This window comes from Brugia malayi, assembly GCF_000002995.4.
Source record: "Brugia malayi strain FR3 genome assembly, contig: Bm_v4_ChrX_scaffold_001, whole genome shotgun sequence".
NCBI lineage: Eukaryota > Metazoa > Nematoda > Chromadorea > Rhabditida > Onchocercidae > Brugia > Brugia malayi.
In genome coordinates this window covers 1,757,194-1,773,996 of record NW_025062479.1, presented here as the reverse complement: position 1 = coordinate 1,773,996, position 16,803 = coordinate 1,757,194, and the positions used below count along the sequence as shown (strand labels likewise).

At 22.4% G+C, this 16,803-nt stretch overlaps 1 protein-coding gene across 1 annotated transcript; it reads right to left on the bottom strand.

Moving 5' to 3' along the window:
* Window positions 1-9,645: 9,645 nt before the first annotated feature.
* On the bottom strand, window positions 9,646-14,313 carry Bma-ipp-5 (Uncharacterized protein; the record flags this gene model as incomplete). Its single annotated transcript, XM_043073261.1, has 10 exons — window positions 9,646-9,678; window positions 9,889-10,057; window positions 10,413-10,556; window positions 10,956-11,161; window positions 11,594-11,743; window positions 12,058-12,121; window positions 12,405-12,631; window positions 13,031-13,219; window positions 13,999-14,040; window positions 14,266-14,313. 10 exons carry the CDS (start codon window positions 14,311-14,313, stop codon window positions 9,646-9,648), a joined length of 1,272 nt encoding a protein of 423 aa, XP_042929195.1.
* Between the last annotated feature and the right edge of the window lie 2,490 nt (window positions 14,314-16,803).

Below are 16,803 nucleotides of genomic sequence, written 5' to 3'. Positions count from 1 at the left end.
GAATGAAATATTTTGGCGAAAATTTTTCTCATATTTTTAAAAAAATAATTGCAAATTTAACACTAAAATAATGCAAAATGAAAAAAAAAATAACCTGAATAATAAAATTCATCTTCTAGACGATTTTTTGAAATGTTTATTTGAACAGGTGGTGAGACGATAATTTCGTCAAACTTATAAAAAATAAAAAAAAAAAAAGGAAAAGAAAAAAGAGAATCGAAAACAGCCGTTGCTTAACAAAAGTTTTTAATTCTCATTCTTTGATAAACATTACAAAAATAAGAAAATGTTATAAATCGATATTGAATTTACTAAAATTATTGAATTATTTTATATGGTTTTATTGTTTAATAAAAGATTATTATCTGCTTTTAGTTGTAAATTTCAGTATTTTCTGGTAAAGTGAAAAAATCTGGTAAAAACAAATGATTAAATAAAGTTTTTTTTTTTAACAAAATTAAATTAATCATTTAATACCATTCAATCATTAAAATTTTTAAAATTTACTACATTAGAATATGAAATAATTTCACATAATTTTCCTTAACCATCACTATTATCAGGTCAAAAAATTAGTTTTCATTAATTATTCCTGTTTGAAATTTTCAATTTCAATTATATTTTCAATAATTATAACAAATATAAAATACACGAAACGATCATATAGCAAATGATGATACTATCATAATTGCAAATATCACAAAATTTCACAAATGAAGGACAAAAAAAAAAAGTAAAAAAGAGAGAGAGAGAAATCGAGGGAGAAAAAAAAAAGAAAAGAAAGAAAGAACTTACAGATATAATAACATGATCACTTCATACGACAAATGTAATAAGCAAATTTGGGAATTAGGTAGAAAAAAAAAAAGGCACGAAATTATTATGAATGAAGGAATGAGTGGGCGTTTGTGAAGAAATGACAATTTTGGATGAAAGAGCCATATGATGACCATGAACACTTCCGGTACATCCATGTATAATATGCCCGTGCACATATATCAAACATACCCATAAATATATATTATATATAAAATATATATATTCTATACATATATAATAATATACTTTAAATATCATATATAAAAAATACTCCTCTTTTTTTTTTTTCTTCCTTTTCTCTTTCGTATCTTTTAATTTTCTATTTTCATTTCTTTTCAATAAAATATATTTAATACTTCATTCAACGATCAATTTTTATGCACTTAAAAAAAAGAAGAAAAGGATTATGATTGTTAAAGTGATAAAAAGTTAAAGATTAAATGGTAGCATTATAAATTTTAATCATAAAGATTATATGAGTGATAAAAATAGATTATTTATTAAATAATTGAATTATTTACTAGCAATAATAAATTGTATAACTTATTTTTTCTTTAATAGATGAAATGAATGTTATAAAAGTTTTTTTCCTCTTTCCATTTTTTTTGAATTCACTTAATAGTTTATTATTATGATTTATTTAATTTTTCATTGATATTTCATATTTTGTAGCATACAAATTAGTAACAGAACGAACGATCGTATAACTTATAAATTTTTAAAATTCTATATCAGATTATTATAGAAAGCATAAGAGTGATGCATGAAATGTTTAAATTTCGATAAAATTTTTTTTTCAATTATTTATTTATTTATTTTTTCTTTGCAATATCTGATTAAAATGTTACACATTGTGTTATAATGGTTTTAACAGTGTTAACAATGTCAACAATGTCGGAAGTGTCAACTGCTGCAATATATCGGTTTTGAGATATATTTGAACAAATTAAAATGATAATGATTAAAATTGATCGAATTGAAATACAGAATAAAAAATCTAAAAATTGAAAATTTTGGTGCTTTTGTAGGTAATTTAATAAAGTTTATTCTATATATCATTTTATAATAAATAATATTAAATTACTATTATGATTCAGATTAAAAAGAAAAAAGTTCAAATGTTCATAAATTTGATTTACACAGTTGTAAAGATATTCCAAAATACGGTTTATTTTTTTTTTTTAAAAAAATGAACTCAAAAGTTTCATTGCATAAATTATTAAATTATAATAATCCAAAATTATAATATTCCCAATATTTTCAAGGTTTTTTGGAAAAGTTTTGCTTCAATTTGTTCAATCAACGGCATAAAGTTGAATTATTATTAATTTTAAAAGCAAATATTAATTACTATAGAATTTTTATCAATTAACGGACAATGAATCATATGAAAAAGTAAAATGTACTGAAAGATGATGAAAAATGAGTAAGAAAAATATATTATTACATAGATTAAAAAGAGCAAAACAAAGTTAAGAAAACATTAGCAAAATATTTTAAAATATTTGTTTAAAAAAAAAGCTTAAAGACTAAAATAATAAGGGAAAGTATTAATTATGTAAAAAAAGCTGAAAATTACCCTAGAAAAGAAGAAAAAATTGATGTATAACGCACATTTGCATGTGTGTGTATATGGGTATTTTTATTTATTCGATCAAAGTATGTGACATATTTTTTAAAAAAAAAAATTTTAAAGCTATTAAAATTTGTCATAAATTTCAAGAACATTTCACATCACTAAAACTATATTTGTACAATTATATGTACATGCATATGCATACTTTCCTTAATTTAATTCATCATAATTATATTTCATTTTTTAAATAATTAAATGGAAATGATTATTTAATTAATTACATTATATATTATATGTTACATTTCTTCTATTCATTTATTTAATCATTCAATTATCTAACAGTTTTCTCAACTGTTTATCATATCATATAAAATACATTCATCTAAACTTGTTAATTAATTTTAAATAATTAAACTAATAATAGAAAAATTTTTCATTATTCCATGACAAAGTAATTTTGACGATTTTTACAATCGAAGCAATGAATTAATTAATGTAAAGGAATAATAAAATAGGAATAAAAAGGAATAGAATTGAATATTACCATGCAGCTGCACGTTAGTAAGCTTTGTTATGCAGCTGCATGTTAGCAAGCTTTGTCTTACTGCGCATACATTGGAAATTTTAAATATTAACAAAAAAAAAAAGCAAAAAAAGAAAGAAAAAAACAAAAAAGAAAACAAAACAAAGAATAAAGTTATATTTTAAAGCATCACTAAGTATATAAATGTGAAAAAAATAAGTATCAGAAATGTTCATTTTCATCAATTATTAAAATAATATAGAAGAAATGCAAAAAATCAAAAAAATTTCCTATTATAATATGATTTAAAATTGGATAAATATAATTAAAATAATGAAAATAATTAAATGTAATTATAAAATTTTAGAAAAATTTATGACTTAATCATAGCAATAGATAATTGATATGGCAAATGTGACATGTTGTAATTAATTAATTAATTAATTGATTGATTACTTTTGATGATTTGATAGATGGCTATTATGACTAGTGTAGAATAAATGGTTTTATACAAACAATTAATTTTGTTACTGTTGAATGGTTGGTTGATCGATCTATGTGAAATGCTTTTCTAGTTACAATCAAAATGAATATGAAGTGAACAAAAGTGGAAAGAATAAATGAGAATTTGAGAGTGGAATGATTTGTTGATAAAATTTATCACCTTATCAGTAAAGTGTAACATAATTTATATATGAACTTAAATTACATCACTACTCATTTCTTCTTTTTTTCCCATTTTTTTTTTTTTTTTTTTTTTTTTTGTATGTGTGTAATTTTTAGATTTATTTGGTGTAGAAAAAAGTTTGTTTGTACATATATATCGGTTATTGTGATTGATTTTTACTATAAAAAATTTTGTTTGACAGGTAAAAATTAAAAAATAAAAATGAATTAGAGATTTCTTCGGCATTCATAATTATTATCAATGTTAAATTGTTGTTTTGTAAATTTAGAATTAAAAAAAATATATATTGATTAATGATACTGAAGACAATTTGAAGAAAAAATCTGAACAAAGCTAAATTGTGCAGCTATAATTTTTGTATGCTCTCAAATTTTTATATCTAAAATGATGCTTTAGTAAAGAATGTCAAAAATCACAAAAAATTGAAAAGGAAAGAGAAAAATCACGAATTAATTAATTTTAGTGCTATTAAGACAGAAAAAAAAGATTTAAACGGCTAAAATTATAACAATAGGTAAAATTACCCAAGTGAATAGATGAAAATAAATTTCAATAATCATTTTTCTTATTTTTTATTCATGAAATTACCAAACCATTTATCTAATGTATTTTAATCAAAGAATGTCAAAAATCAAAAAAAAAGAAAAGGAAAAAAAAAATTGAAAAAAAGAGAAAGAAATCACGAATTAATTAATATGAAAAGATAGTCAAATGAAAATTTAATGATTTTATGTTCTCATTTAAAAATTTTCCGATCCCTTTGATTTCTTTATTATTATCATCCAATTCTGATAATTCACTTCTGATATATACCTCTTTCGCATAAAATCAGCTTTCTTAGCCTCACTATACTTTAATATAAATAGGAAAAGAGAAAAATAAATACAATCTTCCCAGCATTTTTGCCGTCCGGATGAACCGGAAATAGTATTATTTGAAGCATTCATCTTGAAAGTATTTGTAAGATTTCGGACACGTCGATAAATTGTTTTGTAGTAGGATAGGTGTGGGAATGGTTATCGCTTCATATCTTATCATGCAAGCTGCTTTTTGATTTATTTTTATCAAAATTTGCTAGTACTGCTTTCTTTTTTTATTAAATTTATAAATTATACATTTATTGATGAATTAATTTTAATGTAAAATATTTTTTGTTTCATTTACTTAAATTTTTGTTATTGTTGCAATTTTTGTTTTTGCATAAATTTTTATATTAATTCAAATTTTAAAGTTAGCACTTCGTTTTCCTAGAAAAGAAAGGACTATTTGATTAGTATTAAATGTATAATTTATAAATTATTTCAAATTTCATTCAAATTTTGATTACTATTGATAGTGAATCATCTTGCATGCTTATTAAAAACTTATATTTGATGTTAACAGATATCATTTTAAAGGTATTCGTTTTTATAATCTCACCCATAAAGTCATATGTATGATTAAAGCAAATTTTTCATTTTGTAAATGCATGGTATAATTTTGAAAAAATACATAATTTCAATCGAAATTTAAAAACTTATAAAATTTATGCCATAGTGATTGGAAAAAGATAATCATTTTTTTCTAGCAATTTTGCTATTCCATCTGCAAAACTTTTTTAATGCTATCATTGCTATGCAATAGTGCTGCTGTATGATAAAAGAATGATCAAAAGATACTGATTAATTGGAATAATTAAATTTTTATTTTTATTTTTTTTTAAAATGGAACTACTTCTTTTTCTCTGTTAATAATAACAAATGTATTACAATTTTGTAAGAAAAACAAAATTTTTTTTTTAGTTTAGTTAATACTCTTAAACTATATCGATTATCATTTTTATCAATCATCAAAATCGAATGATAATTAACTGTATAAACTTAGGTTTCGATAATTTCATCACATTTTGATAAATATTGAATGATAATGGATAAATTATCTGAATATTAGATTATTTTATACTTTTATTACAATTCATAATATATCTATCATTCAACATTCTACCATATGCAAATTAATTCCTTTTTTTTTGCTACCGTAATTAAGTATTCAGTTGTTTCTTTTCTTTATTGTTCAAATTTTAGATCAAATGATAAAATGGGACTAAGAATAATTTCTTTGTTCGAAATAGAAAATCTCAATATTTGCCAGATGTATTTTAAATAATTCAAAATGAAAATTTTAGGATATGAAATTTTTGTTAAACAGTAAAGGTAACATTAATGTTTTTTCGATAGATTACTTAAGAATTTCATTAGTTGTGCAAGAAACAAGAAAAGAGAAGAGAGAAAAAGACGAAAAAATGAAATTAGTTGCAAATTAATTAATTTCTACCTGAAAAGTTAATTAAAAAGAACTAATACTAAGAAAAATTAATACTACAAAATTTTAATACTCATACATATATGTATATGCAATAAAAATAACTTTAATAAATGATTTGTTTCAAAATTTCACAATGAAATGAATCAAGTGAGAAAAAAAAAGAGTGGAAAATCTTAAAATATTTAGATATACTAATAATATTTATTTTAATATGCTACTTTAAAATATTTAGATATACTATAATTATTAAATTATTCAAATTGATTATATTTTATCACTGAAAGAAAGTAAAAAAAAAAAAAAAAAAAAAACAAATTATCTTACTCATTTCTATAATACTAAATTAGGAATATATTCTGAAATATTTCAACTTATACCATATTATAATAATAAATGACAGTTGACAGGGACTGAAGGAAACAATTATAAATGAATGGCTAAGAAATAATTGTTGATTGTGATAAATGATACATTTTTGGTGCCATTAAAATAGTTGAATAATAAGGAAAATTAATGATGAAAAAAAAAGAAAAAAACGAAAGATAATATAAATCAAAAAAGAAAAAAAAAAGATATGCAAATAAGTAATAAGTGAAACACGTGGTATATGGCCACGGAAATTTTTAGGCGGAAACATTTTTGATACGCTTCACATATGGCATTGTTGTCATTTCGTTGAATGTAAGAAGATGTGCCAGATGATCCTTATTCTTTACTATGAAATTGTATAATTTTCTCCTTGTAACATTAACAATTTAATTCTTTTTTTTTTTTTTTCATTTAAAAAAAAAAAAAAAGGAATGAAGAATTGGTGTTTCCTTTTGATTTAAAAAAAAAAAAGAATTCATTTTCAAATATTCAATAACTAAAAATGATTAAAAAGGTGATGGATTATATTAAAATTAGAAAATGAGTCAAAAAGGGAAAAGCAAACGAGACAAACAAACAGAGAGAGAGAGAGAAAAGGAAAACAAAAATTGTAAATAAGAAATTATAGCATAGCTACTATTTATTATTATCATTGTTTTCTTCTCTTTTTTATTAAAAATGCATCTAAAACAAAATCATTTCAAAAAAAAAAAAAGTTAAACGACAGAATTAATTGCAAAGAATTGAACACTTTAAAGAGTTCATTTAATGTTAGAAAGAAATAAAAAAGAAAAGTTATTCTATTAATTAAACTACACAAAATTAATTCAAAATTTTTATTCTTGTAATAAACATTTCCTAATTATTTTATTTACCTCTTTTACATTTGTCAAAAATTAATTTCAAAAATATCAAATTACCATTTTTTTTTTTATCCATTTTTACATGTTACTTCCATCTTTTCAGCAATAAACAATATATGTATAAGTATGTTGAAGACATTCCATTTAGACACTGCCATAGATGTGATTCGTTTTTGTTTTTTAAACAATTTCCGGTTCTCACACATCAAAAAGCTTAGCGGACCAACCGTTAATCAGTGGAAATTGTTGATTACTAATTCGAGTAGTTTTTGAATACCAACAATGATGAATGTGTCAATGAGACAACAAAAAAAAAGAAAAACGAGAAGATAAGAATGAAAAAAAAGGAAAAAAAAAAAAAACGAAACGAAAAGAAAAAAAAAGAAAACTAAAACCGATAAAAAAGAAAGTTTTACACAAATTGCTATGATACCACGAATCAAATTTTGCTTGCGACAGTTTTTGAAAATGAAATGAATAAAATTTTTGCACATATGAAAAAAAAAAAGAAAAAGAAAGAATAAATGATGGATAATTTATTAATTACATATTTGAAATGAAATTCAAAATTATTATTATTATTGTTAAACATTTAAAAAAATGCTACTAATTAAGATAAAATGTTAAAGTTTCCTTAAAATTTTAAAATAATCCGAAGAATTTTACCAATTTTTCTCTTCTTAATATATATTACTTTGTTTTGTTAATACAAAAACCTTTAAAAAGTTTGCCTGCTGATGCTACAATAGGTATAAAGTTTTTCAATTTCCAAATAAGTAATTTTTAAACAAGATTTATCAATTTAGAATATATTAAATTACAGAAGTAGTAGGCAAGAAATAATCTACATTGATTCAAGAAATTCATAATTCTTCCCCTTGAATAATTTGATAACATTTATAATTATTAATAATAATAATAGTAAATAATCAAAAATATCAATAATTGATAGTAGTAGTAATAATTAATAATAATAGTATTTAATAACAATTAATGGCAATAATAACGATGACAATAATAAAAATAATAATGATCAAAATAATAATTATTATAAGTAATAATGATTATGGCAATAATAATAATTGATAATAATTATTACAATAATTGCAATTAATAATGATGATAGTAATAATAATAACGATAATAAAAATAAAACTAATAAAATAATTGGACCTGCAGACCAGTTTAAATGTTTACGCCAAATTTTGTGTGCTATGAATGGAACGGTGAACGGGTCAAATAATTAATTTAATAATTTTAATAAAATTAGCTTCAGAATTAATCTACTATTCAACAAAATTAATGTAGAAAAATTAAAAAAAAAAAAAGCTTAATGAATTTCTTGACAAATTCATTTCAAAAAACGGAAAAAAGTTTTTTTCTAACCTTTATAACTGTTTCCTTTCTTTTCCTTTTTTTGTTCCATTTTAATCGAAATATTTGAATACTTTAAAACAATTCTATATTATTTATTTAATTTACAATTGCTAAAGTTTGAGATTTAAAAAGAAAAAAGTTCAAACAATTGTTTATTTCAATTCTGTTGCAATGAACCCTACAAAGAAAACGAAAAAAAAACACACACATATACATTTGTTGCTGACATATGCCAAACAAATGATATTTGATATAATTATATCAAATAAATAAATAAATATTTGCTTCTACCCGAAAGACATATAAATATGAACAATAATATTTGAATTAAAAATTAATGCGAAATTAAAATTACGGAGTATTTAAAATTGGAGAAAAAAAAAAACAAATGAAAAAGGAATAAAATTTATGATTATCATAAATTTATCATACCAATATGCGAGTAAAAGTTTAGAGAGTTAAAAAAAATGAAGCATATCATACTTTTAGTACTATAAACTAATATTAATAAAGGAGAGGGAAAGAGAGAGAGAGGGAGAGGGAGAGGGAGAGAGCTAATATGTTTGAAGACTGGTTTGCCTCAGGTGATAATTACTACAAAGTGCTGCTCACTACTTTTACGGATAGAAAACAAACAAGCAATGTAAAAGATTTAACAATCACATAAATAAATGAAGGAAAAAAAATCAGAATGCGTTGTTCATTTTATTGATAAACTGTGATTATCACATATTCACTGTGTATTTGAGAGAGAGAGAGAGAGAAAAGCAGAAAAGGAGAAAAAAAAGCGGTAATTAGTTAATATTTACATGAACAAACATATTTGAAACATTTTTTGTTTATTTTCTAAGAATTAAAAAAATGAAATCATGAAAATGAAAGAACGTTGAAATTATCACTCGATTATAAGCTAGTTTGAAGTAACAAAAAAAGAAGCGAGAGAAAGAACAAAAAAAAAAAAAAAAAAAGGTTTATATTGAGGTTGATAATCCTGATATAATTAGTTAGCCGTTTAAGCAAAAAAAAAAAAAAAAAAAAAGGTAAAATAATCCACAGCTAATTCAAATCTCAGAAAAAAGATATTACACACATTATAGTAATCTATAACAATTATTTCACATTTTGTTCATACAATCACGCTGAATGATAACATCACTGGCTGAAATATTTATAATTTTATAAATAAATATTTTTCAAAATAAAAAGTTTAAATTTTGTTGTTTACAAGAGAAAAAAAATAAGAGATTGTTAAAATATTACATATAACTTCATAAATTGTAATTTTAGCAAAATAGTTTAAAATTTATTAAATTAAAATTTTAAACGAGAAAAAGGGAAAAAGGAAAAAGATCGAGAAAATATCATTAACCTTATGATCACCCATGCATACATCTTTCCCAAAACTATCATATTTAGCAAATTTATCTCGTTTAACTATTTCTAATGCTCGTGCATTCATTAGCACACGATCACACCATGCTGGCGCACGTGTCTTCATCAGGGATTCCGATTCATCCGGATTTTCACTCCATGGATATCTAAAAGTATAAAATTTTGAAAATAAAAAACAGACAATTTTGATTAATTATAAATGTGAATAAATTTTTTATACTACTTTTGCATGCTAATATAGTATTGGATCAGATGAATGGATTACGTGAAGTATTTGGTATTGCGTTACGTGAAATATTGTGTAGTGTTACGTCATCTCCCTTATAGTGCTTTTTTTTTTTTTTTTTTTTTTTTATTTCAAAACAATAAAAAAGATAAACAAAAGAGTGGAAGACTAGAAGAGAGAGAGAGAAAGAGAAAAGGGAAAATGTTAAGTCGTATAATGCTAGAATTGAAATGAAAATCATTTCAAAAATAATTTCAACTAACAATAAAACTTACGTAGGTGGAAAATTAATACTAAGTTCGCGTAGGCATGGGAAATTGTGTGCCTCCCGATCATCTTCCAAATAACCCTGCCATTCATTTAGCAATCGTTTGTGGTTGAAGTAATCGAAAAGTTTCTTCTCAATTCGAAGTACGCAACTAAATTCAATAATCTAATAATATGTTTTTATAATTTAAAAAAAAAAAAGTTTAACCCAAAACAATACAAAAATTTTAAAAATTAATAAATTTTACTTCTATGTTATATTCTTACAATAATCATTTTCTCAGTAAATATTTTTAGAATTTCATATATCGTAGATTTATCAAAATAAGCAAGTAATAATAGCATGTTACAAATGATTAAACTTTCTATATAGTATAAAATAATAATTATGATTTCTATACAACATAAAATTTGTGAAATTATATGATAATTTCATTGTTAATATTTATATCGATAATTTCAATTCATATATTTCAATTGATAATTTTTCAAAATATTTGAATCAAAACAGAAATTAATTATGATAACTAAATTTCATACCTTTAACTCACCTGGTTGGAATATCACTGGTGAAATTATCAGGTGATCGGCGAAATTCAATTGCTGATACAGTTCGTCTAAAATCTGTTAATGGTTTAAGCTCATTGGTATGTTGTGAACTAGCCGTTAACAAATCACCGCATCCATCGGTACTACAGATGCTTGATTGAGTGGATTCTGTTGAATCTTCTCGTAAATCAGTATCATCAGTAATACGCTGCAATAATATTTTAGGATAAGAGCTTTTCTCTCACCCTCTCTCTCTCTCTCTCTCTCTCCCCTTCTCCGGAAATTTCATATATTATTCTATAAAGAAAACAACTTTATTGGTTATCTTCTTGAATAAATCATTTCTAAAAATTTGTCATTTAATAAAAATTTAAAATAAATTATTTCTAAAGGAAAAATAAAAATGAAAATGATACAATTGCAAACATTCTAAAAATGATCTTTAATAAAATTTAAGATGAAAAATTTCTAGAATGAATAATCTAAATCAATTGATAACTGAAATCATTTACAGTATATTTCATATGCTGCAAATAATTTCAGGAGAAAAAAAAATAATGTTGAAATGAATCATTTCAAATAAATTTCATCAAAAAAGAAAAGAAAAGAAACCTCAAATATTATTCATACAAATACATACATTTAAAAATGATTGCAAATCGAGTCGAAAATTCAAATCACCAAATAAGAAAAGCGGATATGAATGTTTATCATCTTCATTGACCCGTTTTAATTCATTCAAAACGAAATTTAATGCTCGTTTTCGATTTTCACTATAAAGTGAAGGATTCTGCAACAATGAATCTCATTAATACAATCAATGAATAAATAAAATTAATTTAAAATTTGATACAAAACTTTTGATTCAATGGTATAAATTTTACAAATGAGATATAATTTGAGTTTGAAAATTTAGCTACTCCTAGAATATATTTGTTAATAAACTAATCTATTAACTGAATTTCAAAAATCTCATCCTCTAATTAAATATTAATTTATGATAAGAATTATTTTGAAACGTATATTAAAAGTGCTTATTTTTTTTTTTCCCACGAGTTATATTTTCAGATATACTTTATAAAGTTAATGAAATAAAACTGAAACCTCATGTATCAATGCAATGTTAGATTCATCATGAAATAAATGTACATTGACAAAATCGTAAACACTGAAAAGAAAATTTTAACTTATATAAAATTTCGAAAACTATCTTATCTTACATTATCAATTATTGTCATATTAATTTTACAATAACTTTTTAAATTACATTGTTTTTTTTTCTTTTCTGATATATTAAATTAGTATTTGCAAATATAATCTAAGTATTATTTCGAATCAATTCTAAAAATTATAAATTGATTCAGAAAAAAAAAAAAAAAAAAAAAAAGAAAAATCTATATTTTAGTTAGTGAAATATGATATTATAAAAATTATATAGTTAATAAATTAACGTCTGATCAATACGAAATCGACAATGCATATATCCTTTTCGACCCCACTTAACAGTTGGCCAAAAATCTTTCGGAAATTTAGCTTTACGTAACATTCGACACTTCAACAAGCCACGATCACATGATTCGAAAACTTTTTCCAATTTAACAAACTGCTTTCCCACAAAATCATATTGTCGTATTCGCGGTAATGTCACATCATTAATGAAAAATAATGAGCCAAGCGCCTGTAAATATATTTATTTATTATGTAATTATTTTCATTACAATTTCAGTGGAACAATAATTTTTTGTTAAAATCAAATAAAAAAGCCAAACAAACAATATAAAAGTTCTTTTTAAATTTTTCTCTAAAATTTTAAAATGAAATATTATGATGTTGTAGAATATCATAAGACAGAATTTCATAATAATTTTTTTTTTTTAATAAAAAGTTTTGTAAAACACTATCATATTGTAAAATCTTATAAAAATTTGAAAGCGAAATATTTCCATATTATGAAATTTCTTTCTCTTTAAAAAAGAAAGGAAAAAACGAAAATTTAAACTATTATTGAAAGTAAAAATTGTTGACGATATTTCTGTTCAAAACAAAAAAAAAAAAAAAAAACGGAAAGAAAACATACATTGTAACTTTCAGGTAAGTTAAATTCAAGATCCAGGTAAGCGCGTCCAGTTGAATATCCCATTTCATGCATGCTACCTGATATATGATTTAAAAAAGTTGGTACTTGACTGATACATTCCTCAAAATTTTTCCCACCAACTTCTTGCATATGTATTGCAATAAAATGGGCATTGCTTTCTTTGATAACCTAAAAATTATATTTTAGTAGAAAAAAATTTTTTCGCTATAATATCAATAAACATATGTATAGAATGATTATTTATTTCATTTGAAAATATTTTTTTATCTTTCTTCCATCTTTAATTCATTATTTCGAATATATCAAAATAATACAATTCAATTTACAGTAAAGCATAAACAATTTGAAATTATTTTAAATAATATTTTAGTATTTCGTTTACTTGTAGTTTTGAGAATTAGAAATAATGAGAAACATCTTTTATAAGAAATCATAAAAAATTTTAATCATGAAAAAATTATAATCATAAAATTTAAACTATAAAATTATTTAATTACAAATGTGATCAAGGTAATTTTCACCTAGAAATTTTGCAAATTTCCAGCATTTTTCATCTTTTTTAAAATAATAAAACCACTTATCCTGTATTTTAAAGCATTAACACATTTTCTTTCTCATTTGAATTTCTTTTGTTTTTTTTTTCTTTTTATCGCAAAATTATTTGAAAAACAACATAAGTTTTTCTTCATAACAAATAATAATCACTTCTATTTCTCCCTTATTTGATCTTAATTACTTTTCTCATATTTTTTTGAAAAATAAGAAAGAAAGAAATGATTTCCAAATTAAAAACAAATAATTCTCATGAATTTACCATTTTTTTATGCTTATTTTTTGAGTTTTTTTCATTTTCTCTTATCTTAAGTGCAAAGTTTTTTTTTTTTTTTTTTTTTTGTTCATTTCTATCAAAAAAAAAGCCTATTTTTGTTTACAAAATAAACAATTACCTGTGTAAAAGTTGACAGCCAAGCATTGCGTATTCGGCATGACTGAAAATGTATGATAACTGATAATTGATATATGCAAATTAAATGATCACAAATTCTCCTCGTCTTTTTTCCACCCTCAATTAATAAAATTCGTGTAAAAAAATAATTTTTGACAAAAGATGAGAGAATTTTCTATAAAATTGAGAAAAAAAAAAAGGAGAACAACTAATTTAATAATACAAAATAATAATTAAAAAAGAATATCGTACTAAAAAAAAAAGTTACCTCTTCAAATAATGATCCAACATTAGCAGTTATAAGTAAAAATTTCATTCTTCAATTATTCCAATATTTAATTGAATTTTTTCTTTTTTTTTTTACAAAAAATACAGAAATACAGTAATTTACAGTAATATAACAATCGATAAGAGGGAAAATATTATTTATGAATATCTAATAAGTGATACGGTGCATAGAGCACAATACTGAACGATAATGTCACCACATTATCTCGTCTCTCTGCTAATTAAATAGAAGAATTGTCACCATATATCTTAGAAAAGGTTTATTCGTGGATGCGTTATTTCATTGGCATCAATTTTATTTTAAATCCGATTTTAACCATCTCTTCCTGTTACATTATTGATTGCATAGTACGAAATCCTGAAATGTCTCTTCATCTATTTACTCTAATATTATTACTATTATATTATTTTAATTATTATTGCTAATTATTGCTGGAATAACTTAGAGAAAAAGAGTTGAATAAATGAAAAAAATTCTTCAAATTTTCATTCTTTCATCTTTGTCCTTTTTTTTTTAAAAGAAATTATAAAAACAAAATTATTATATTGGACGATATTTGTTGAAAAAGATCATTGCTATAGTAATTGTGTTTCACATGAAATTTGATAAATGACAATATTTTAGACTAACTAATTTTTCTAATTTATAGTTAAACTAATTAATTTCAAAATTTGAATGTTTTGTTTTATTTGCATGACGTCAAAAAACTGATTTTTTAAATCGTTTTCCATTTTTTTTTTTTTTTTTTATTGTTCTACAAATGATTAATAATGTGTAATATGCTATCGTGATGTCATTACAAATATTTTAAAGATTCCGAAAAGAAAAAAAAAGTCTGGAGAAATTTTTTTGTCTCTCAAACGTTGAAATAGATATATTTTTTCAAATGACGTTACTATGATTTAAATCAAATGCAAAAAAAAAAAAAAATTTATGAAGTAGTAAGTAAAAATTAAAATTACATTTAAATTATACTTTAATTTTTTTGTAATTGCATTTTTAGACGCTCCACCTGAATGTGAAAATGCAACAATCTGTAATCATTAATGAATAAAATTAAAATTCAAAACATGTTTAATTTTAATTCATCGTTATATGATTACGAATGATTACGAATTATCTAGAAAGATAACGAACAAATTGTCACATCTAATTTACTGATATAAACTGATATATTTAAATTGGATATTTCTTAATGTAAAAATCTTGAATAAAGAACATAAATATAGCAATTAAAAATAGAAATTTCATTTCAAAAAAAAAAAAGAAAGAAGAAAATTGATCAATGCAATGGAACAGTTTAAACACACATAGTAAGCAATGATGTGACAGTGGCAGATGACAAAATAAAATTATAAAATTAGGACAAAGGAGAAGGGTAGCAAAGAGGATACGTGAGAGATGACGTAGAAATGAACGGGGAAATAATTAAAGTGAGAACAGGGAAATATTTAAATTGATGTTGCGCTAATTTGGCCTATAAAAAGGTAGAATAAAAATGATAAATAAGAAAAAAAATTTTTTTACTAATGAATATCATTTAAAAACTATGAAAATAACAATATTTGAAATTTTGGCATATATTTTATCAAATTATTATTGTTATTATTTGAGAAAATTAGACAATCGTAATTGCTTACCTAAAATTTTTTAAAACTTTAAAAAAAAAATAATTAAATTTGTTCCATTTAAAGTAAATTTTGCTCTTGCATTACTAAATTAAACTAATATACATGAGAGAGATGGGCGAAGTATAAATATGAGAAGAGAGAGGGGCATACGTTCTATTGATTTCTAAAAAAATTCAATAATCTTTCCATTTTATTATTAGTCATATGAATTTTAGCAGATAAATTTATAAAATTAAGTGTAGGAATGAAACAATTGTGATAATAATAAATGTCAACAAAAATTATTAAATCAATTTTTTTCCTTCGTTTTTAAATTCAACTATTACTTTATAATTCAGGCAAAGCAAAAGAAAAAAAAAAAAAAATTCAAATAAATCAAAAATTATTATTATTATTGAGAGAAAATATAGCTTTCATCATCTTCTGATTAAAAAAACTTCTAACAATCAAAAGCTTTATGATTTAGATTTTATTTGATCGTACTTTATCTAATCCTAAATCTTTAGCAAACATTAAAATAGATCTAGGATGAAATGTAAAATAAAATTTTGCAAAATAAATATCTGAATTAATAAAATGATAAAATATCATATGAAACTTTGTTCTATTTTTCAGTTTTTGACATACATGTATGACAAAAAATATTAATGATGATTACAAATTTTTGTCAAATTTTGATTTAAAAAAAGCAAAAAAAAAAAATTATTCTAATCATATAGGCAAGTACACAAAACATTCATTCATCTATTTTAAACCCAAAGCAGAGTGAGAGAGAGAGAGAGAGAGAGAAGGAGAAGTCATCAATATTAGATATGTCAACTAAACATATACATATATACTACTATCATTTCTGCAAAAATTTTTAACTTTCCAAATGTTGTAATAT